This window comes from Poecilia latipinna, unplaced genomic scaffold, assembly GCF_001443285.1.
Source record: "Poecilia latipinna isolate Pla-1442-1.1 unplaced genomic scaffold, P_latipinna-1.0 Scaffold503, whole genome shotgun sequence".
Taxonomy (NCBI): domain Eukaryota; kingdom Metazoa; phylum Chordata; class Actinopteri; order Cyprinodontiformes; family Poeciliidae; genus Poecilia; species Poecilia latipinna.
The window spans coordinates 119,953-142,436 of record NW_015113119.1 but is presented as its reverse complement, the minus strand read 5'-3'; the positions used below and the strand labels follow the sequence as shown (position 1 = coordinate 142,436).

Genomic DNA, 22,484 nt, shown 5'->3' with positions numbered 1-22,484 from the left:
GCATGTAATTTGAAGTGCTGAAAAGTTGCACTGGACACGGAGTGTAGCCTGAAACAACCGTAAACTATGATTTTATTTTTGGAACAACGAATCGTGACTTTTTATATTGTTTGCCTTTTTTTTTTAATCCATGTTTAGAAGTTTGTGATTTCTCATATTTTGCTTCAGTATATATACATTGACATGAAGTTTAATAGAGGTTGAGGTTTAGATTTGGACTGTTTTTGCACACTGTTTGGACTAGCAAATTACATTGCGTTTCTACTGGAAACTGTCAGACCTGACAACTCTGCTGAACAGGTGCACGTGTCATGCGCGATATCAACATGGAGCAGCAACACAGCGACATGAAACCGGCGTTCTGATATTCATCAACTCCGGAGCCCGGTTTAAAAATTATTTCTAGTCTCCTGATACGCTGAATCCGCCCGGATGCCTTGCGTTAAATAACTGAAAACTTTTGCAGTCCAACCTGAAATTGTCTGTGTTGATTAGGTCTAGTAATTTGATATCTTAACACACCTGTAGAGTATCAGAGCCAAGAGTGGGCCACTGGAGCGCCATGTTTTGAAATCACTACATCTGGATAGGTAAATTATTTTTCGGCGGACCCCAACTTTGATGATTTATAGAGGTCAAGCAACTGCTCCGATGGCGGATCCAGAAGACATCTCAAAGTAAGAACTGTTGCTGGTTGTTGCTGATGGCCAAAGCACTTTGGCTTCTTGTGTGCTGGTTTGTTTTGATTCACTGCTGAGAGTCGATGAGCTGAGAAGGATTCTGCTTTGCTGAAAATTCTTTTGTCTTTAGTTTGTTTTTGTTTGTTGTTTTGTGCTGTTTTGATGCAACTAGCATGTTGGAATCTGAAGTTCATGGCTGGAAATGAGTTGTGATGTGAAAGAAAGATGGCTGCCAAAGCTTTGGCAAATACAGCTGAACGGTTGCAGAAAGTGATTCAGCTTAGGCTTAGTACATATCACTATAATAAAACTTCATAACATACTTACATATTATTAAAGTGATTATTTATTGTAGCTATATTGACAAATGTTAGTGAAAATATGTTGTTGGGTTAAAATAAGGAACTTCAGTATTTAAATCACAGAATAACTTTCCTTTATTTGTTGTATCTACTTAATCTATGCTTACCAGTATCACCTACTACAGTTATCAATAACAAACTTTATGCGTGTTCAACAACAATTAAAAGTTAAATGTGAAAATTGATTATTTTTGCGATGGAATAATGTGCGGTTCATGGAACTTCATTTCTCCTGGTAAGCAGCGGCTAATGGAGACATCTGCTGAAGCTGCAGGTCAGAGGTCACAGAGGTAACATTCACACTGTCTGGGCCACCATCTGGTTTTTAGATTATAACCTTCTCAAACCAAAGAAGAAAACCCCAAAATAAAAAAATTGTAATTAGAAATGTAGAAATTAGAAATGTCCTTGTTTATAGAAAATTTGAAATTATTAAAGGAAACCTAACATGGTTAGCAGTTTGCATCAGCTGAGCTCATTACAGGAGCTACTTCTCAGTGCAATGCTGGTAAAAACGTTGAAGTGTTTTTGTGATGACTTCCTGAAGGCGGAGTTTCAGGAAGAGGAGGAGATTTTAAAGAGACAGAGGCCCAATTTCAGGGCGTTAAACGTCAACGTCATATTTGATATGTACAGCATTTTTCTAACAACTGAAGGTAACATATTTGCTTGATTGTGCACTATGTGCCTAGAAAATACATAATACTGCCCCTTTAAATGTCTGGCAGTGTGAAATAATTTGCATATGACATCATATACCCCAAAGCTAAATGTGGACACTTTTACTACGTGGTAGATACCTGGGAATAAGTTCTTATACTATATGATTTTGTTTTAATATTACATGTAAGTTGATTAAGATATTTTATAATAAATATTAAAAAAAATATGGAGTGTGTACTTATCTGTATAGCGAATTCATATAGATTTTCTAAAACACTGCAGCTTAGTTCATGATCATGGTGACACTGTATTCACACGTAAAAACATTTACATGTTGGGGGAATTTGTAACTAAAATGCAACTTTGTGACATAATTATCCAAGAAACTGAGTTCAGTCTTTTTTAAGTCATTCATTCCTACAGTGTGTGGCCGTGAGTCCGTCAAGGTGTGAGAAAAAGCTAAGTGTCAGAGGCTCTGGCTCCTTTCATCCTCGCTTTCTGAAATTGCAAATCAACCCAAAGCGTCTGGCAGCTAATTGGGCCTGACTCTCTGCAGCGCTCGTCAGATTGCACGGTTCATCAAGTGCCCAATCTGGAAGTCATCAGACGCCGCCGCGTTCGAACTGAGCTTGTGGTGAGGAAAAGGGGGCTGCGGGGTCGTGCCAACAGCTTTGCTGCTGGCCGCGTGGATGGAGGAACATCTGGGGGAAGATGCTGCTTGTGTTTTGTGTGTTCATTCACACAAAAGACAAGAAGAGGGGTAGAACGGGGGGAAACGGGACAGGTTTAGCCCAGATCTGAAATACATCTTAAGATTTAAACCAAAAACAGCAATGTAGCCTGGGCTAGACTTTAGAAAGGGCAGTAACCCAGGGCTCCAAGGTTTGGGGGGCAGTCCAAAAAAAGAAAACTGCATATACTGTGTGTGTTCATACTAATGTCATGGGCTCATTTTGCATTTAGTGTTTAGTGCATTACAGATCTGCTGCTGATGTGTCATTATTATAAAGCAAATGAGAAAATGAGATATTAAACCCAACAATTTTTGATGCTGAAGGTCAAAGTCCTTCTTTATGGCAGACATATTTAGCTCTCTGTCTCTGTTGAAGAAAAGCACTCTCTCAGCCTTATACTGCCACCACCGTGTCTCACCAGGGGGTTGGAGTGTCAAAGGACAAAGTAGTGTTAATTTTGTGCCACGCATACCAATATTTTCATTTGAGAATCGATTTCAAGAGCATAAAGATCGAGTATTGATATTTTCAGTATTGATCCAAACGACGCTGTTGGACACACCGGACTACAGAGTGTGGTATTGTCCTCAGAAACGCAGACACACAGTTCAGTTCTGCATCAGTGGAAAAACTGATCACCCACCGGTGGAAAAAAAAAAAAGAAGCCCCCCGCCCCCCACCCTCCTTCCCACCTCCAAGGCCAAACCGAGGTCTCGGCGCTGAGCCGGCTGCTCCGCTCGCTGCGTCTCCTCCCTCACACCGCCAGATAAACACCCACTACAGACATCAGTTTTCCCTTCTCTTTATTAGTTTGGCAGAAACAAATCAGAACAGATACAACACCATCTTCGACTTGTCACACACACACACGCATACGCATACGCACACACACACACACACACACACGCTCCCTGAAACCAGACAGTACTAACAACAGCAATACTTCATTTCCTCGCGTCCTCGTCGTTCAGTCCGAGTCTTTTGTGCAGGGATTCCAGGCGGTCCGACCAACGAGGACCAGAACCTTCTTCACAGAGCGTCCATTGGACCATCCTCCCGCAGTCCCGAGTGAATCCTTCCCACCAATACATTTCAGCGGTCTACAAAAACATGAATCGTTCAAATAGTACATTCTGGAAGCTCGAAAAGGACATCCACTCTGAGCTAAAGGCTGCTTATTCTGACTGAGTAGTGGTTCCCTTGATGAGTAGATACTCACTTGTGGCACACAGTTAAAACAAAAAGAACCAGGTTTGCTGGTCGCGATATTATGACAGTGCATTAGAGCCATTGTAGATTAACAAAGAAAGGTAGCTTTGGGCCAAAAGAAAACTTGGAAATTTGAGAGTTAAATGTCAAAAATTTACATGAAAAAACTCAGTAATTTTGAGTTTAATAAAAAAAAAAGTTCCAAAAGAAAAAAAAAATTTTCTAGAAAATTTCTGGGGTGTTTTGCAGAAATTTGCTCTTTTTTCCTACCTACACCAGCCCTAATACGCCGTCGTACGATCTGGCGACAAAACCACCAGGATACAATTTCTTTATTTCTTTCTTTTTTTTTTTTTTAAGAGTGGCAAGAGTGATGTCATCGGGCCAGCCAAGATCAAGGCGACCATCATTCTGCAATCATAGCTATGTACAAAATACATATAATCACATTTATTTACAGAACTTGTGGCGACAGCAGAGCCACCACATGAATACAATAACAAACACAGCACCTCCTGGTGTCACAGGGACAAAGATGGCAAAGAACAAAAAAAAAATAAAAAAAAAAAAAAAAAAAAAAACTTGGCACTTGCAGATTTCTCCCACATCGACACAAGACAGAGACGAAATAAGAGTCGGTTTTTAGTGGTAAACAATGCCGCAGCGTCTCCATCCCTCACAGGAGGCAGATCAGGCTCTTGCCCTCCTCGATCTCCTCCTGGACTTTGTCGCTGGATGTGGCGATCTCGGCCTGAGCCGAGAAGACGGCGCAGATGAAGGTGAGAACGGTGCCCCCCATGGCGGTGTAGAAGGCCCAGCCCATGGAGCAGAGCCCGGCGCGGTATGGGGCGGCGTCATGGCCGCAGTACAGCTGAACTTTGTCGGAACCCCAGCCAGCAGGGTACAACATCAGACCCAGAATCAGGAACAGACCTGCGGGGAGACGAGCGGATCGGGTGGTTGGCTTGGAGGGTTTGGTGATTAAACGCAGCTTAAATGACAGCAGAGGACATGTTCCAGAATCAGACATGTTATGTTCAGTTTGGCTCAGTAAACAAAACTATAGTTCACCAACTTCTAGAAGCAAAAAACCAGTTGGGGTTTGCTGGGGTTATCAACCAAGCTAACTAGTATTAGCACTGCAGTACTTAGCAGTTGCTAGAAATATGGAAACAAGCAGTTTGAACCCATAATAAGTCATTGCTTAGAAGTTAAAAAGAGGTCACTTTTTTATTTTTTTACATTCATTACGTTTGCCTTGTGTTGGCCATTGGCGAAGTAGTTAGCTTACTCAGCTTTAGCTTTTCAGTTGGGCTTCAACATTAGCATCTAGCTGTATTTCCATGTGTTAATGTCGCATAAAATCCTATTGAGGGGATTCCAAGCTGCCTCTGCTGTGAGGTACTGCAGACAAAAATATTTGTGAACAGCAAAAACATTTCCCGTCAAACTCCCATTACGACACTTAAAAAAAGAAAAGGTTGCACCAGGCATGGAACGATTTCCTGATTTCCCGCCAAAAAATGCGACTGAACATAATTGCAGCAAGACCCTCAAGTAGGACAGGAAAGAGCAGCCCACCCCCTGAATCTTCACACGCAATCCTGTCAAAGGAAAGCGGAGAACAATAGGAAAAGGTAGCCGACCCAACCGCACGGTGTGCTGCGTCTCAGTGGAAGTCGTCAAAGTAGCAAACCGCTTTTTCTCTCTCTCTCTTTTTTTTTTTTCTCAGCACACCAACACCTTACAGATCCAACAGAATTTGAATTCGATTTGAAGTCACGAGGTTTCCGGCTTCCCTTTGGATGGGTCAGCCGGCCAGACGAGGAGCCTGCTACCAATCGAAGCTCAGGGGGAAGACATTCATAGTAACCAGTTACAGAGACCCGGTGAGACGTACAGGAAATGAGGATTTCAGCTGTGATATTTTCACCCCCTCTTCCTCCCCCCTCTGTACCCGGTCTTATTTTGCTTCTGTAAAACAAGGAGGTAAAACTCTGTCTCTCTTAATCCCTCTTCCTCTCTCCTCGCTTCCTTTCTTTCTCCTCTCTCTTCAAGCACCCAATATCACATTAAACAAGGAAATGAAAACTAGGTCATAAATTCTTTCCACATGTTGCTGCACTGCCCCGACGTCCAGGCCAGGCCTGGTGATGGATTGAAGGCATGGTTTTAATTCCCAACACCACCCCACCCCTCCACCGACCCCCCCGCTTCCCCCCCCCCCCACACACACAGACAGATACATGCAGTCATTCCCAACCCCCGCCACCTCCTCCACCTTCAAACTGGACTCTCTAACCTAATATCCTACTGAGCTCCGCCCTCATTTAGCCTCAATAACCCTTTGCACTGGCTCTTATCTGCGCTGCTTCCAGACTGTCAGTTCTCCGCCGTCAGTCCATCTCTGATAGCGGCCGATCCATTCCCTCAATGCCAATTTTCTTCCGTTCGGGGAATAAATAGGAAGTCTGGAATGGGGTTGGGGCTGGTAGTCGATATTTAGAAAGGCATGTTATGACTTTTTACGATTTTGCACCAAAGTGTAGAAGAACTGGCATCTGTGGTATAAATTTATTTGACAAAAAAAAAAAAACACCTCAAGTTGGGTTTTTCAAACTTGATGCATAAATATTTTTGGATTTCCAGTTGTTCAACCTCAAAAATAACACCCATACATAAAACAGAAAAAAAAAGATTGTATATTACGAACTGAAATTTGCTTTTTATTGATGCTATTGGGCATTAAACCCTGATAGAGTACTTAATAGGGGAAAGGTGTTTATTTATATTCCATTAATGCCGGTTGTGTTATATTCAACACATACCACGGATCGTGTTCCCACCAACTGGTGATCAGATTTAAGCCAGAACATGATTTTCTTCATTCTGCATACTAATCTACTATGTGCGACACTCAAATAAACAACCTACTGAACAGAAAAAACATAGATTGTTGATTGTTCTATAAATTGTAAATGAATTGAAGCAGAAAGGTGGTAAAAGTACATGAGGTTGGATGACAGCGTTAAGACCCGCCTCCTGGCTCTGATTGGTTGTTTTTGGTCGGGAGCTGTGCATTTCTTCAATAATAACTGAGAGGAGATCTTTTGACAAATTATCTGTCTCATACTAAACTGTCACAATATTGAGACAATTTTAACTTCTTTTTTTTTTTAAATATCTTTTTGTAAAAGTTGCATACTTCACCTATAAGCAAATTAAATATTCTCTAATAAAACTTGAATTTTATCCTCTCAGGAAAACATTCATGAGTATTTCCACTCAATGCTCATGAGTCATCGCCATGGCAATAATAACTTCCTTATCTGGGTCTGTCAGGCCCAGTTTTATCTTCATTGTTCCACACCAAGTACCACACCTGCGGTGTAAACACAGATATCCAGGAAATGCTCTTAAAGACCTGTCTGTGCTGTTTTTCTATTAGTCAGAGCTGACGCGTCTGCTTCTCTGCTTTACATGAAGTGGGATTTCTTCCGTCAGTGATAAACACACAGCCCTAAACTCCTGCTGGAGGGTGTTTCGTTGCTTTGCTTCCAGTCTGGAGTTTCGTCAAGCTCTGTACGTAAACCTGCAACAGGCCCTGTGACTCAGGGCCAGAGGAAACTTTATAGTGGCTAATAAAGGCACACAGCAGCAAACACACAGGAATCAGAGACAGTTTTACAGCTGAGTTTGTTTGGCGTCTCGTCTCTAATCCTTTTCCTGCTCCAGTGAGGCAGGGATTTCAGTAAACGTGGAAATAGGTTCACTTATAGGTAGTCTAACTGCTGCATAATAAGCCTTTTGGGGGCCCTTAAAACGTGCGCCGCCAGGATGCAAGGCTCAGCCGACCGACCCTCTAGGAGAAGTCTGCTCGAGTCTTTCTGCTAGTCTTAAAACCACCCAAGCCTACGCAGTCGCTTTAAACGGTTTGCGAGACGCGGCAGCATTCGGGACGTGTGTCACAGGGGTCCGGGTGACATCGGGGTAATGTGGAGATGAGGCTAATGGGACTGGGAGTCACTCCAGCGCAATGACGCGACCATCTCTGGCAGCTGTGTCGCAATCTTCCCATCTGAGGTCAATCGCTTTCCCAAACATCTGCCGTCTGGTTCCAGTTTTCTCATTACCACGGCGACGGTACGCTTTCTGGAAATAATCATTAGCAAAAGAAAGTTGACGTGGTATATGGTCTCTTCGGTAGATATCAGCCGGAGTGATTATCACCCGCCAAACTCTTCACGAAATGAACTATGTTTAAGACTGTGAAACGCACTAATGAATGATTGATGCTGGAGGAAGAGCGAATCAACAGAAACATTTATAGTGACACGACAGGCGGCGGGCCGGCTCCGGTTTCAACCCACTCAAGTGAAATGAGGGAATGGGAAAAGTGATCAGAGTTCAGCTGCAGGGAAACTCGGTCGCCTCGTTTCGATGTTCGAAGCTCCCTTTGCCTCGTTTCCACATCCTCATCCTGACTGAGCTGCATGTTGTCTGCACAGATTTGGTAAAGAAAGTCAGAGAGGATTTGCTGTCACTGCTCTTCAAGCGATGAGTCTGAGATGATTTTACTTTTGCACCTGCAGAGTTTTACGAAGGCCTTTGCCTGACTTTACCGACTCGTCCCTTACAAACAACGATTTCTCAAAGTAGAGGCCGTGGATCTTTTCACCCTTTCACACTTTTCTAGTCGAATTCATTGCGACGGCCAGTAAAGTCATTGAACTTATCCACCAGTGCAGATTGTTTCAGTTTTAGTTCAAAACTTGGAGGCAGGAAAATTGACGGACCTGGTTAAAAGTCGACATCATGGACATAAAAGCCAGAAATGTTCGGCTTTTAATGATTGTTCTGAGGACATACAACAAAAAAGGTCTAAAAACAAGAAAACTGATGTTACTGTGGACGTTCTGTAGTCCAAATAGGTTCTAAAACCAGCAAGACTATTTGGTTAGATATTCTGTAGGTACACTATGCCTCAGCACACATTACTTTTGCAACTTCGTCATGATTCTGGTAGGTTATTTGCCTACTCTTATTGTCAGAATTGGTGAGGATCATTACAGATTCCGTTTTTATAAAAGAAAGATTCATACATCTTAAATAGGCTTAAGAGATGTTACCATTAAACAAGCCAAATATTAACATAATTTAGCCAATCCAAAGCTAGCTTTCCCGTATTCTTGGGGTAATATTTCTGTTACATAACCCAGCTCTGTCTAAGTTCCCGTCATCTGCACTGATAAGAGAACAGGTGATAAAACTTAAACATATTGTGTCACAAGTGATCAAACTAGGTTCACTGAAGTTCATTTATTAACTTGTCAAGTTAATGATTACTTTTTTTATTAAGTTGGAGCTGCATTCTCTGTTTTTTCCAGTGGAGCTGACAATTTGAGGTTCGGATAAAGAATTTGGATGTAGCGCCACAGCATGACGATACCGCCGCCATGCTTGACATTTTTCTTTTGAAAAATGTAATCTGTCTCACATTTTCTTATACTTTTCTGCCACTGTGGCCAAGTCAAAGTCCACTTGAGAATTTGAGGCAAGATGTCAAAATACACTGAAATTAGAATCAGGAATATGACAAGTTGTGAAAAAAATATTGAATTGTATGACTAACTTTCGCAAGGCGCTCAATAAAACCTCCACCTATGTTGAGTTATTTTAAGCTCACTGTTATACCGGCTGTTTGTCTTGGACCAGTTCAATGGGTTTCGGTGGATTCTGAGGGCCCAGTTTACAGCATTTCAGCATGTCCTTCACCACTCGCCCAGCTTTTCTCTTTGGCCCCGCACCAGATAAACAACAGCGGGGGAGGACAGCCATAATCACCGGTGGGGGTGAAGAGAGAGACCGCTCCTTTAAGCATGACCTCAAGGCCTCCTCCCCTCTATAATTCACCTCGTCATGTCAAAGTGGCCTCAGCTCTTCCCTCAGTCGCGTATACAAACAGATACGCATGCGTGCGTCTCGTCTGAAAGGGCTCCAGCTGACCGGGTAAACATTTGGGGCGACGGTCGCCCCAGGTGACGACGAAAACGTCTTACTCGTCTCTTCATTTCCTGCGCGAGACAAAGTCTCCCCACCTCCCTGCCCCAAAATGGCTCCAGTAGAATAAAAACACATAATTCCAGCAGTGGGAGTTGTGGAGCCAGTAATGAAGCGTTTAGCTTCGAGCAGAGCTTCTCATTTACCTTGATGAACGCCGGAGGCCACAGGAATGAACAGAAACAATACGGCTCGGGGGAAACCAGGCGGCTCTATTTATATCTGAACTAAAGTCAAGAGGAACCGATGCATATTGGAGCATGCGTACCTGGGCTGAAATTGGTTCTTGGCCAATCGGATGCTGACTAAGGTTTATGCTGAAAAATGTGTCAAACAAAAACAAAAACAAAAAGCTTGTTGTTATGGAGATTGGTGCTGAAAATGTCTGGCGTCTAGCTGGGGGATGTGTACTGATTATGTGGTTGGAAACAGTCATACTGCTTCAGACTTCACACCCTGTCAAGTTTTTCACATTTTGTCTTTGTCATTTATCGTATTGGTTCAGTTATCATGATCAATTTCTTATCAGACTTTTGATCAGTGTCACAATTAATGATGCTTAAAAACCCACAAAACTCTCCACATTCTTGAGATTGCTTATTTAACCATTTTCCCCCCCAAGTTTTGTTCAATGAGAGAAGCTGATTAATATGAGAAGTAGCCAAGGACTCTACGGTGACCCTGGAGGAGCTGCAGAGATCCACAGCTCTGGTGGGACCATCTGTTGACAGAATATCAATACTTCCTTAAAAGCTGCTTTTTTGTTCTTCATGAAAGTCTAGCTGTAATGATTCCAAGAAAAAAGCCATGGTGGAAAGAAAGATATACGAATTCAATTTGCCTTTGAGGGTCACAGCAAACATGTGACAGAAGGTGTTTTGATCGGATGATATCAAAAGTGAAGTTTTTGGCCCACAAGCAGAAAATAGTCATGATAAATTTAAATTTAATGGGAAGACAGATGGAGCCAAGTTTAGTCCAGAAAACTGCAGGCTGACTAAATATGCACACATTATTTGTAAAATAAAAAAACCAAACAAAAAACCCCATTAAATCCATGTATTGCTATCTGTCCACTCTATAATCATGCACTACAGTAGTTTGTCTTGGTTATATTAATAGCCTAAGTTGTACCTGAACAACACCATCTTGGAAATAAGAACAGATCTGAAACCACCGAACAGGCAGTGAAACGTGTTCAGATCCCCCCCCCAAAAAAAAAGATCCTCTCACCTGCGATCCCTTGCAACAGTCCGCACACGTTGAAGATGCTCTTCTTCATGATGCTCTGGAAGCACATGGTGAAGATGGAGATGAACGCCACGGCACACAGCAGCAGGATCCCCGCAGCCAGAAAGATGGAGGTGGCCTGCCAGAACCCGCTGGCAATCTCCCCGAAGTGAACGGCGTACGGGCCGCACAGTATCCCCCGCTGCATGTGGGCCAGCTTGATGCAGCGCCCGTAGATCCCCAGAGTCGGCCTGTAGGCCTCGCCGGCCGCCGTGGCGAGGTGGGGGTAGACGGAGTCGTGCGTGCGGGGGAACCCCACCAGCCAGTCAGTGCTCATGAAGGCGATGAGCTCGCTGAAGGCAGCCACGATGCTCAGCAGAGTCCACAGCATGGAGCGGCAGGTGACAATGACATGGCACATGGCTGACGGCCGCTCAGGGATACCGACGGGTGCTGAGAGGCGAGAAACGCGCGCGGGCCACCTCTCTCGTAAACACCGCCGAGCTGAGGTTTACGGTCCTTCCTCCGGAGGAGACGTGGGAACAAGGCAAACCCCTTCGCAGGAAGGACACACCAAGGTTCACATCAATGATTCACAGTCCGCAGCGTCCCTCTTGTCCCCTTGCGAGTTGTTTCACTCTTCTTATCTCCCGCCGGAGTGGTTTCAGAACAGCTGTCGCTCCGTCCTCCTCTGGGCCAACCCTCCTTCTGTCAGCGTGGTCTTCAGACTCTTCTGCTGACTGGTGTTTGGTGTCTACATTGTATTGAAGTCGTTTTGCCTCACCCAGCCCGCTGGCGTCACTTCAGACACACCTAAGAGATAAAAAAGAAAAAAAAAAACACCGGGAAACAAGAACATGAGTGAGCGCTCTAATTGCATGCATAAAATGTAATTGCACGTATGCAAGAAGCTCATAGATGAGCGGCAAGTTTTTGTGCCGCGTACTGAGGGAGCCCGGGACTCGATACGGCTTCCCGCTTTGATGATCGGAAAAGAAAGACGTGCAGAGGTTGAGGAAAAGTGTGCGGGAGGAGCAGAGAGAGGAGGAAGGGAGGCTGCTGGTGTAGATCTTGAAGGGAGGGGAGAGAGGGGATCTAATGAGTTGTGGAAAGATGAGTTCGTTTCAAAAGGGCCCTTCTCTCTTTTCACTTTGTTTATGTTAAAGGATTTGTGATCAGGCCACTCAGGCTGCTTCCTACTCCCTGCGGATCGTCGACTGAAGTTGTAAAAATGAAAAGGAGAAAATTTATGTGCGTGTCTGGCTGTGTGTTTGTGTGCGCACACTGTGGAGAAGGAGATGGGGAGGTTAAAATAGACGGGGAAACGTCGGAACGACGAGCGGATGCAGACTGAGAAAAACAAGCTTGGGGCCTCTCATCTGGCAGCCCACACAGCTGACCTGAGGTCAGCCAACGGATGATAGGATAACGGCCGACCGGCTGTCACGTGACTGCTGATAACCTCAGTGCATCAACTCTGCTGAATCAGGGGCACTAGAGTCAGGAAGTGACATTTTTATTGACTCTATTTACCCTTCATCTAACCGCAGCAGCTCTGCCCAAGACGGTCCGCTGTTCATCATCATCAAACACTTTACCAGCACAGAGTTCCATCTCCTTTTGCCTTCAGAGCTAATAAATATCATGTGACTTTCCCGTCACACTGCAGACACATCCACAAATGCTCTTTATTCACGCCGAAACGCAGAACAGCAGGCGACTTTAGGCAAAAGTGCCTTGACCAAAGGCACATCGACTTGTGAAGGAAGCGGGATTCAAACCGACAAACTGCTGATTTCAAGACATCTCCACTACTGAAGTGGTCGAATCAGCAGCAAAGCATGTCATCTGCATACAGGTGTACTTGAATCGTAACCCATACGGTTAAAGCTGAATTTTTACGGATGAGTGACTACTTCTTCCAAATGCTTCCTCTGAGGATTGCTCCTTCCTCTTGTCTCTTTATCCTGGAATTATCTTCAAGTCATATTTGTATTTAACATAGTTTATTACTCACCATTGTAACAACTATCTTATTTAGGACAAAGCTAGCAGGAGAAGTAAATAACTACGCCTGATGACCCAAAGAGCGAGCGAGCATCACCAAACTCCAACAATTCAACTGAAAAAGAGACATTTCATTTCTCCAACTCAGTCTAAGTGTTGTTTTGTAGGGATTTTTGCTAAAAATGGAAATGTGTGTCATGGCAGCTAAACTACTGTTCAACATTTGCCAGTTTTCAGCCACACAGTGTCTGGCTGAAGCTTCATACTTGTCATTACCGTTCCTATTTAAACAAGTGCATTGATTAGATTGTGGGCTGCGTTCTTTCTGAAAAGGCGATGAAGCTAATCTGATTAGTAGCTCCAACGCTCTGGTGGGAACGGCGCGTTATCCAAGGGGACTGTAAGGGCTTTATATTTGGGAAGTTCTTGACTTTTCTAGTAAACGCTGCTTCACACACATCACCAAAAAGATTGCAAAAGCTGTCATCTTTGGCAACCGTTTAGTGAAACACAGCAATTCCTGACAAAGCAACAACTTATTCAACTGGATTTCTTTCCAAATTTGAGCTTCTCATGCTGTTCCAACTGTAACATAAGCTTTTCCCGGAGTTATTTTCCTTAAATCGACAATTTGTATAAAATTTCATAGATTATGTAGCTTAGCGTGATTTATTGGGCTGTAAAACAGTTCTTCTCAGTCGAGTGATTGAAACGACAGATTCCGGTTAATTGGAAGAGAATAAAGGACGTTTCATGGGGTCTCTATCCAAACCCTAAGAAGAATCCCCAAAAGGCCTCTGGAGACAAAACAAGCCAACTTTCAGTGAGTTAACAAAAGTATGAGATTTTATCTATGAGAGGCATTAACAAATGTAAGCTGAGCGCACATTAAAAGAGCAGTGGGGATGCCAGAGAAGATTAAAAGGTGCTTATACAAGCCTTTGTGCTCATGTTATAAATACAGCTCTGGGCCAAATCTCAAAGCTGTTTCTTCTCTTTGAGTCTACTTTTTTTTTTTCCTTCTCCCTGCCTCGGTTTCCCTGCTGCCTCTTGGGAGTCTGTTAGTCATTCTCCGACCGGAGTTTGGCAGGGCAGCAGAGAGAGCAGGGGACCGCTGTTGACACGTGTGCCGGCCGCACTGAGAGGTTTCCATCCCTCGGTCCCCGGTGATCCCTCCCAGCAAGGGATACGAGGAATGCTGGTCCCTTTGTGGTCAGATCTCAAGTGTGTGTGTGTGTGTGTGTGTGTGTGTGTTTTTTTTCATTTTTTTAAGAGCTTTGCACACACGCACACATGGAAGCGCGCGCTCTGATCTACGTCATCCTGTGGCGATATCAACACCAGCCTTTTTCTTCCAGCAGACAAAGTGACCCAGATCTGTGGTCTTATGCAGGGTGGTGTCTGTGTGTGTGTGTGTGTGTGTGTGTCTGTGTGTCTGTGTGTGTGTGTTTGCACAAACTAGCACTGTGTATGTTTGGATTGTGTAAAACAGATGAGCTCATAAGATCGGGCGCAGACAGCCGACTCCATTGGAGTTGGACTAAAGTTAACTCCATGAATCACAAGTGTTCTCGTTGCCTCACCATGAAAAGCTCCGGGAACAAAGGCAGGACTCTTTCAAAGCCTCCGCTCCACCTCTCGAACTCATACAGCTGATGTCTCGACAGTGTTTTGACAAGAGAAGCGGCCTGACGCAAGGACGTGAGACGAACGGGCCGTCCAAAGGGGTCGGGGTCAAACATTTGCCGGCCCGTTGTGAAGACTAATTCCTCACTGACAGGAAGATAGTTGGAAAACACACCGGAGCTGAAAGAATCCAAACCAGCTGGGGGAATATGGAGCGTGCACGACCTGGACGTTTAACCTTTGACCTTCACCTAGCTGCGATGTGATTGAATCGCGTGCCAGCTAGAGGCACAATACCTTGCTTCCCTAAGGTTCGTCTCGAAAGGGGATTAGAAGATGTAAAACTAGTCCAGTTCCGTTAATGTGCCTGGTATTTGTGGCAACATGTGCCCAGACGTCTGCCAAGAGCTCCCAGACAGACGGGTCTGAACCCAAGTTTCCCAAGATAGAGAGGTTCATCTAAGTGAGGCTCGACTTGGATTTATGATGTCCCTAATACTCTGAGTAACCGGGGGGGGAGACGGAGGATTATTCGAGGTTCAGTTTACATCCAAAGAGGAGTTTAAAACCCTCAGACTGCAGCAACTACCCCACTGACCTCCCACTCTAATCCCCATGACCGCCACTACTTAAAGGACTCTCAACATCTGACACATGTGCCCCCCAAAGCTCGAAGGCAACTGCTCGCAGGAAACCCGAGACGGACCCAGAAACAGAAGACAATCAGGGGTTTCCAGGCAGGACAACAGTGTGGACTGCTGTGGTTAATTGATGAATTTTAAAGATCAGAAGGATAAAAGGAGGGCAATGATTCTGTGAGATGTTGAACCGTGTTAGACCTGCAACAAGGATGATGCTACACAGCTACCATGTGATGCATTACGCTGATGATACAGTGATATATATATATATATATATATATATATATATATATATATATATATATTAGTTTTGTTGAAGGGTGGCAGAAGATTAAAAAATTAGTGTCTACATATGACTGTTTACAGTCTGTCCCACAAAAATTAAGTACTTTGATAATGAAACAAAAAAGGAGAGTAATCATGTTAGCTAATTTCATTTGGGGATTAACAAAGTAACATTTAATTTAGTCACTGCTCCTTTGAACTAATGTGAGCAGACCCCTGAACTGTCGCCAGCTCCACTAATCAAATAATCAGATCACAAATTGAAGACGGGATGTCAACTCAACTCTTAATTTCCCATAGAGAGTAGAGATCTACCAAATCTCCATCAGATCTCACAGTGATGGATTTCTATTGTCATCAAGGAGAATAAAAGGCTTCAATAGCTTTCAAAGACCTTAGAGTTGATGTTTCAGAAAGCACTGAGTCACATCCTTAACGTGACTCAGCATGGAGTCAGTTTAAGGAAAAAACTCAACTTTCATTGTAAAGCCAAACCAATCAGATAGAAAAACATGCTAATGTGTTTTTGTGGATTTCTCTCAACATTTGTTTCAATAATGTGCACTGCGGTGGATCGGTCGGTGCCAGTGGTGAAAAACCACTGTTTTTTAACTAAAGTTTGCTTGCTTAAATTTGATTGGTACCAGTGAGAGATCCTGTTATTTTTCAGATATTCATAAAGTCATAAATTTGCCTGCTTGAATATTAATCTAATTACACTTTACCCTGTTGACATTAAATGTGACGGTATTTAACGCTGCAGCTTTTGCGAAAATTCCCTTACTTTTCAAAGACATCTGAATTTTTACTGCGTGGATTATGTTGTGGTATGTCAACAAAAACTCAGAATAAAAACATATTTCCACTATTTTTGCTTAGCTGACCTGGACACAGTCAAAGTATTGATTAGTTGCTAAATGACACAATCAAATTCCTATGTGACGAGACGATCTCGCAATATCAAAATATGACTAAAGTTCTCATTGCAAAAAAGCAAGGATCAAAAATTGCTGTTTACATTGAATATGATTTCATCTGACAAAAATAATAGTGAAGTATATTTTAGCTGGTTTTAAAATGGTATTGTGGTAACATTTTCTACAGCGTAGAAAAAAATTCAAGAGCTGACAAGATAATTGTACAGTAATGTGTTGAAACATCTTATCTTACTGATGAAGCTGAAATTGGTACAAGATTCACAACTCTATATTTGGTACTAAGCTAAAGAGCAGCAGTGTTATAATACACCCAGTTCATAAGAATAGGTTGTGTATAATACTGAATTCATGAAAATACAAGACTTTAATGAAGCTTTGGGAAACATTAGTAGGGGTTTTCTCCACAAACTACAAACATTGTTTTCAATAATGAGTCTAGAGTATTCTGGGTCAGATTTTTATACAAATCTAACTCTATGAGTGTCCTAACACTTAAAAAAGATTGAAAATGCTCTTTTAGCCGTAAAAGGCAGCTCAGTCTTTCTGGTTTGATAGATTTTCTGCCTAAAGACAGTCCCAGCGCTTCTAAATTATTCCTAGTATTTGTCACTCTAACAACGTTTTTCTATTGTGAACTCAAATTAAATGACTCAAAATGTTTCTTCAAGGATTTAAGTAACCGTTGCCAACCAATGGGATGATGAGTCTTTCTTAGTCGACTCTTGGTAGAATGAGATAGTCCAAGATTTACTTCCTTTCTTACTTCACACTAAAAGTTTCAAACATACAACAGTGGAGGAATCAAGAAAAAACTATTTTACCCTGACAGCAATTGGACACAAGATAAGGAAATTGAGGAAATCGCAAGATACTTAAGGCCTCCCTAAGATATTTACAGTGGACTCCAGTATTCAATGGATTAGGAACCACAGCCATCCAAGAACAGCTAAAAGTTGTGAAACCTCTCAAAGAAATGCCTATAATTGCTTCTTTTAATAGTTCAAACACCTTAAAAAGGTTATACCTTAAAAAGTACAACCAAACAGGACCAGGGAAAGCAGAAGAGACTCCTGGTTCTGGATCATTTCACTCTGAACCCATTTAAAGCCTCTAGGTGCACAACCCCTGTTCAGACAGCCCACAGAGTTGTTCTCTTTTCACTGCAACAACACAGCAGGAAGCGCCTTTCCACAGTACCACCGACAGGAAGCAATCTGCATATCTATGGACTTGTCAGGACTGGAGTCACGCGTCACCATGGTGAGTGTTTGCCTAGAGCTGGTGGAAGAGTTAAGAGGCAGTCGATCCATCAGGGGAGCTCAAACGTTCACCACTAAAACTCATCCAGCGCCGCTACAAATAACTAGATTTGTTCGCTTTCGCACTGATTCCTTTGTAGCACGCAAGGAAAGCTACGACATCAAACAAAAGGAGTGTTTATAGTCTGCGAGGATGTGTTTGAATGAGAGGCCCCGGCAGCCGCTGAGGGGGAACGCAGGAAGCTGCCAGTCACCGAGGGCATCAGACCTGCAGTAGCGACGTCTGGTGAAATCTCATCAAGAAAAATCGACCAAGAGTCTCAAAACTCAGCAACAATGACAAAAGTCGTTCTCTTTCAAAGAAAACACAGCTGTCATGTCTAACTGTGGCCCACATAAAAACCTTTGGTCCTGATATTATTTAAGGAAAATTACAGACTGGGATGGTAGTAATGACATCACAGGTCAGATTTTCCACCCTGACGAAACGAGTCTGTCCCAACATCTCTGCACATCTGCTCAACATTCAGTGCAGTTCCAATTAAAGGCTTAAACTTTATATTATGTCACATCAGCCAAGAAGCTTCAAAAAATCTCCTAAAAACCTGGAGAGCCGTCTCAGTCAAACGAAGAACTCAGCACAGGAAAACGAGAGTGAAAATCCAGGAAACAGCCCGACCTGTCTCCATCGGTCTCCTCCAGTTCTCCATGAGATGTTGCTCCTCTGCAATGACTCTCCTCTCTTGCACACACTCTTTAAAACGTCCCCTCCCGCTCCGACTGCGGGACCCTCCCCACAGCCCTCCTCCAGGACAGCCGAACCACGTCTGATTGGCCGAGCCCACAGCTGGAGCTACGCGACTTGAGAGGGTCCACATGGTGGCCATATTTCAGCAGAGAATCTGGGTTAAAAAAACAAAGCGGCGGAGCAGCAGAAGGGCTCGCTTTCCTTTTCCCTTTCAGGCTCAGTTTCTCTCACCTTCTCCCTCGTCGACCGAGGCGAACATCTCACCACCAGTTCCACTGGCAAAGGAGTTTACACTTTCTTTTTAAGAGGACTCTTTAAGAGTACCCCACTAAACATCGTGGAAAAAATTGTGGATAAAAAAAAATCACGCTGTTCTTTTGGTACTAAAATAGTTAGTAAATAATAATAAATTGTACACAAAGCATCTTTTCCACTCACAGTGCCATTTTATAGCACAATCAAGTTACTGTTACCTTCCATTGTCATAAAAATACCGCATGTATCAAATATGATTTAAACAAAATTAAATAATATAGCACTTTTGAAATTGAGCCTCTGTCTCTTTAAAGGTGCTCTTTCTGAAACTCCGCCTTCAGGAAGTCATCACAACAAGGCTCCTCTTTTAACGTTTTTACCGGCGTTGCACAGAGAAGAAGCTCATATAGCGAGCTCAGCAGTTCCATCAGGTGTTTGCTAATTGCTGCTGGTAGTCTGGAGGAGCTTCATTGTGAGCCGGAAACGTTGAAGATTACAAACTGCAGCTCTGAGGAGGAGCTGCGTCTCGAAGGCGGAGCTAGGTCCACCCAGATGTTTTGCACAGCTGAATGGTTGTCATGGAGATGAAGGGATTTCTCAAACATGCATGAAAGAATCAAGGCAAATCTCCAGGTGTATTTTTGATGAGGGAACATTATTACACGATGTACAGCTCAAAAAAGTTGATTTTACACAACACTGCCCCTTTAATTTGTCCATTTTTTACATCTATGTAAACCTTAATTAGTTGTAATATTAATCAGTAGTTTAAATTTCAAACCAATATAGTTAAGCTCAAAATTGAAAGATTTCCTTTTAAAGTTATTTCATCTATCTGGAAGAAGTTGTCAAAGATTAGGGTCTCAAAGACCTAATGTGCATTACCAATGACAATTTTAAAAAAATAAAACTGAAGGAAAATGTCAAAAGCCGGTCTGAATTTACACATGGTTTCCTATATGGGTTTTATTGCTGTTGTGCCACTAAAGATTTTTCCATTCCATTTTCCGCAAAAACAAGAATACACTACTTTCACAATAGCTAAATACGTTAAGGAACAATGCCTCGAGTCACTTTGAAAAACAGAGCGCGAAGCACATATTCTTTATCTTTACACAAACTTTACTTAAACTTGGATAGTAAAATATTGCAAATATTTTCTGCTTTTACAATTTTACAAACCTTTCGGTCTGTAAACTTTGCAGGGACTCAAAACCCCGTCTGGCTGAACCCTGAACCACAACACACACATATCCCCTTACATCCTCCTCCTTCAGCCCTATGTAAACATGCGACGGCCTGATTTGTTAATTGACTGGTTTAGCAGATGGCTTCATATCTGACTAATGCTTTTCCTTTCTCCGGCTGGTGGGAGAAAAGTGTCCCAGAACTGCTTACGGCAGCAGCGAGTGCATTCGGCCAACACTGCCGTCAGCTCTGCAGCGTTTGACTCACAAACGAGTTCCATATGAAGACGGAAAAAAGGGGCCGAGGCGAACAGGAAGAGAGGCCGAGAAGTCGATCAACCCGCAACGGAAAGCTCGAAAAGGAAGACCGTCCTGTCAGCCGGAGAGAAAGCCGGGCTGCTGCAGTCCGTTTCGAAACGAGAAAGTCTGTAAAGTCAAACTAGTAAAAGTTCTCCTGTGACCCGTTTCTATTAAACCCTGGTGCCTCATTGTAATGCTGTGGTTATGTTGGATGTATGAGAAGAGGTTAATGGACCATTTAAAAGCCTAACTAAAATGACTTAACATATCACAAATGTGCAGTTTCTCAAAAATAAATAAATAAATAAAAAACACTGGCTGTTCACTAAGCCCGTTCAGTTAATCCTGTTGCTGCTGGCCAACTTTCTGGTTTTTTGCGCTGGATGCAAAGTTTACAATGCCAGCGCTGCAGATTTACCTCTCCTTTCATCTCGATAAACAATTGCTTCTTGCACTCGCACTAAAAACAGCGATTTAATGTTTCGGGCAAATAAAATAAACAAGAGGCTATTGTGACTAGCATGATAATCAAGCTATTTATACGCTAGCTTTTAACGCTTCCAGATTTTGTAGAAGCTAACGACGACTACAATCCTAGTGTCAAAAAAAAAGGCATCAACAGTCCAAACTGCTTTGAAAAATGACGATATTCAGGGTGGAATAATTTACAGCAACCTAAAACTGCAAAAAATAAGTGAAAAAGTCCTTTTACTTACTGGTGAATAGAGATCTGGAATCAACGTTAGCTTCGTTAGCATGCCACGGTGTAACACTGCGAGGCGACCACTTCCCATTGACTGTTAGAAAGCAATAGGAAACATACTGGCAATGTTTTCGAGCAGAACGGATAGAAAACCTTTTAGTTATTTAATTTTTAAGTGCTGCCTGCTGATATCCTGGGGCATGAGCCACTTTAACCATATGGGAAACTATTACTGGACCAAATGAAAAGCTTCAAATCAGATACCAACTTCAGCACCAACAGCCACCAGAATGTATGGTAGTACAGTGGACCCACTTTAAATCCACGGTGGAAAAACCCTCTAAAAAGACGTATAACTGCCCACTTAAACACTCCCAACATCAAATATGCCTTAATATCCGTTAATGCGAACAGTGCTGACAGTCTCAGCACTACGGCAGAAGCTAACATTTACAGTTTTTCTTATCTCCACTCTTGAGGGTTCAGGCAATAACTTGGAGCCTTAGATTGGCATCAACAAAAGTTGCCAATCCAAGGCCAACTGGATTGCCCATAGCGTGTCAAGTAGCATTGCGGCTAGGCATTTCAGTTTCCCAAGATGCTTTTTCTTTCAAATATTTTAGATATTTTCCATGAAAAATCAGCTTGTCTCTGAATTTTGGAGTTAGAAATCCACAACCAAGTGAATCCGCGAATAGTTAGTGGTGAACTATATTTTCTTCACACTGGGGACGGTGCTGTTTTTCATCGACCAAACGAGCAAATGTGCCCAAGAAAGCTTTCGTTTTATTGACCAAATCTGTTTATTCCTAACTTTCTTTCGGACTAAAGAACAGTAGAATACAAGAACCAGTTTCTGCAGTGCTTCATTGTTTTCATGTGCTAAAGTGTCTTGCCATTTACAACTATAAACAAAAAAGTGTCCTATTTCATTTCTCAACATGCACAGAAAACTCTGTGACTTAGTGCATTTGTGGTTTCAGTTTAGAAACCCACCGTGACTGCAGTCTGCTTATATCCTCCGCGTCTCCAGAACCTCGCTTTTAGCAGACCCGGTTCCACTACACCGTCTAGGTGCTTTGAACTTGCCGTTCATGCCAAGACTCGACCACAAATCATCTTCCAAAGCACAGAGAGAAGACATCTGTGGAGCTGAAGTGAGAGCGAAGACGATCTGACAAGTTTCCTCCAGTGGTAATGGGAGCTTGGGCTCTCACATCAAAGACCGGAGGATCGGACAGGAGGAAAGACCCATATGTCAGGCCAACGCATCTTTCACACAGAGTCAGCCGAGTGGCCCGTGATGTTGCTGGTCATTCATCTTTCCCCCCCTCGTCACACTTCGGTCAGCGGAGTCAGGTAGATCTGAAGAGAGACGACGGCTGTGAAGCAAAGCAGGGCAACAAACAGCTAACAAGTAACAGGTCGGACTACGAAATCAACCCGCCGGGTTAGCCAAGACGTCTGCGAAGATAATTTATTGAGAGACCATAACGTGAAACACAGGCTCTGTTCTGAATAAGGCGTGGAAGGGATGGCAATTCAGGAACTACAGTTATTGATTGACCAAACATGCCGAATTGTTTTATTCAGAGAA

General features: G+C 43.0%; 1 protein-coding gene across 3 annotated transcripts in view; it reads right to left on the bottom strand.

Annotated features, from left to right (window-relative positions):
- Positions 1–3,866: 3,866 nt before the first annotated feature.
- Positions 3,867–22,484, bottom strand: part of lhfpl2a (LHFPL tetraspan subfamily member 2a) — a 46,331-nt gene continuing 27,713 nt past the window's right edge. The window contains exons 1-3 of one of the 3 annotated variants that reach the window (XM_015040262.1): positions 18,374–18,463; positions 10,942–11,751; positions 3,867–4,581 (exon numbers count right to left, since the gene is read on the bottom strand). In XM_015040262.1, coding sequence (XP_014895748.1) covers positions 4,325–4,581; positions 10,942–11,359 — 675 coding nt within the window. In that variant the 5' untranslated portion in view covers positions 11,360–11,751; positions 18,374–18,463 and the 3' untranslated portion in view covers positions 3,867–4,324. Of the gene's footprint in view, positions 4,582–10,941; positions 11,752–11,884; positions 15,414–18,373; positions 18,464–22,484 lie in introns of those variants that run through there. The other 2 variants (XM_015040263.1, XM_015040261.1) reach the window with 2 other exon arrangements.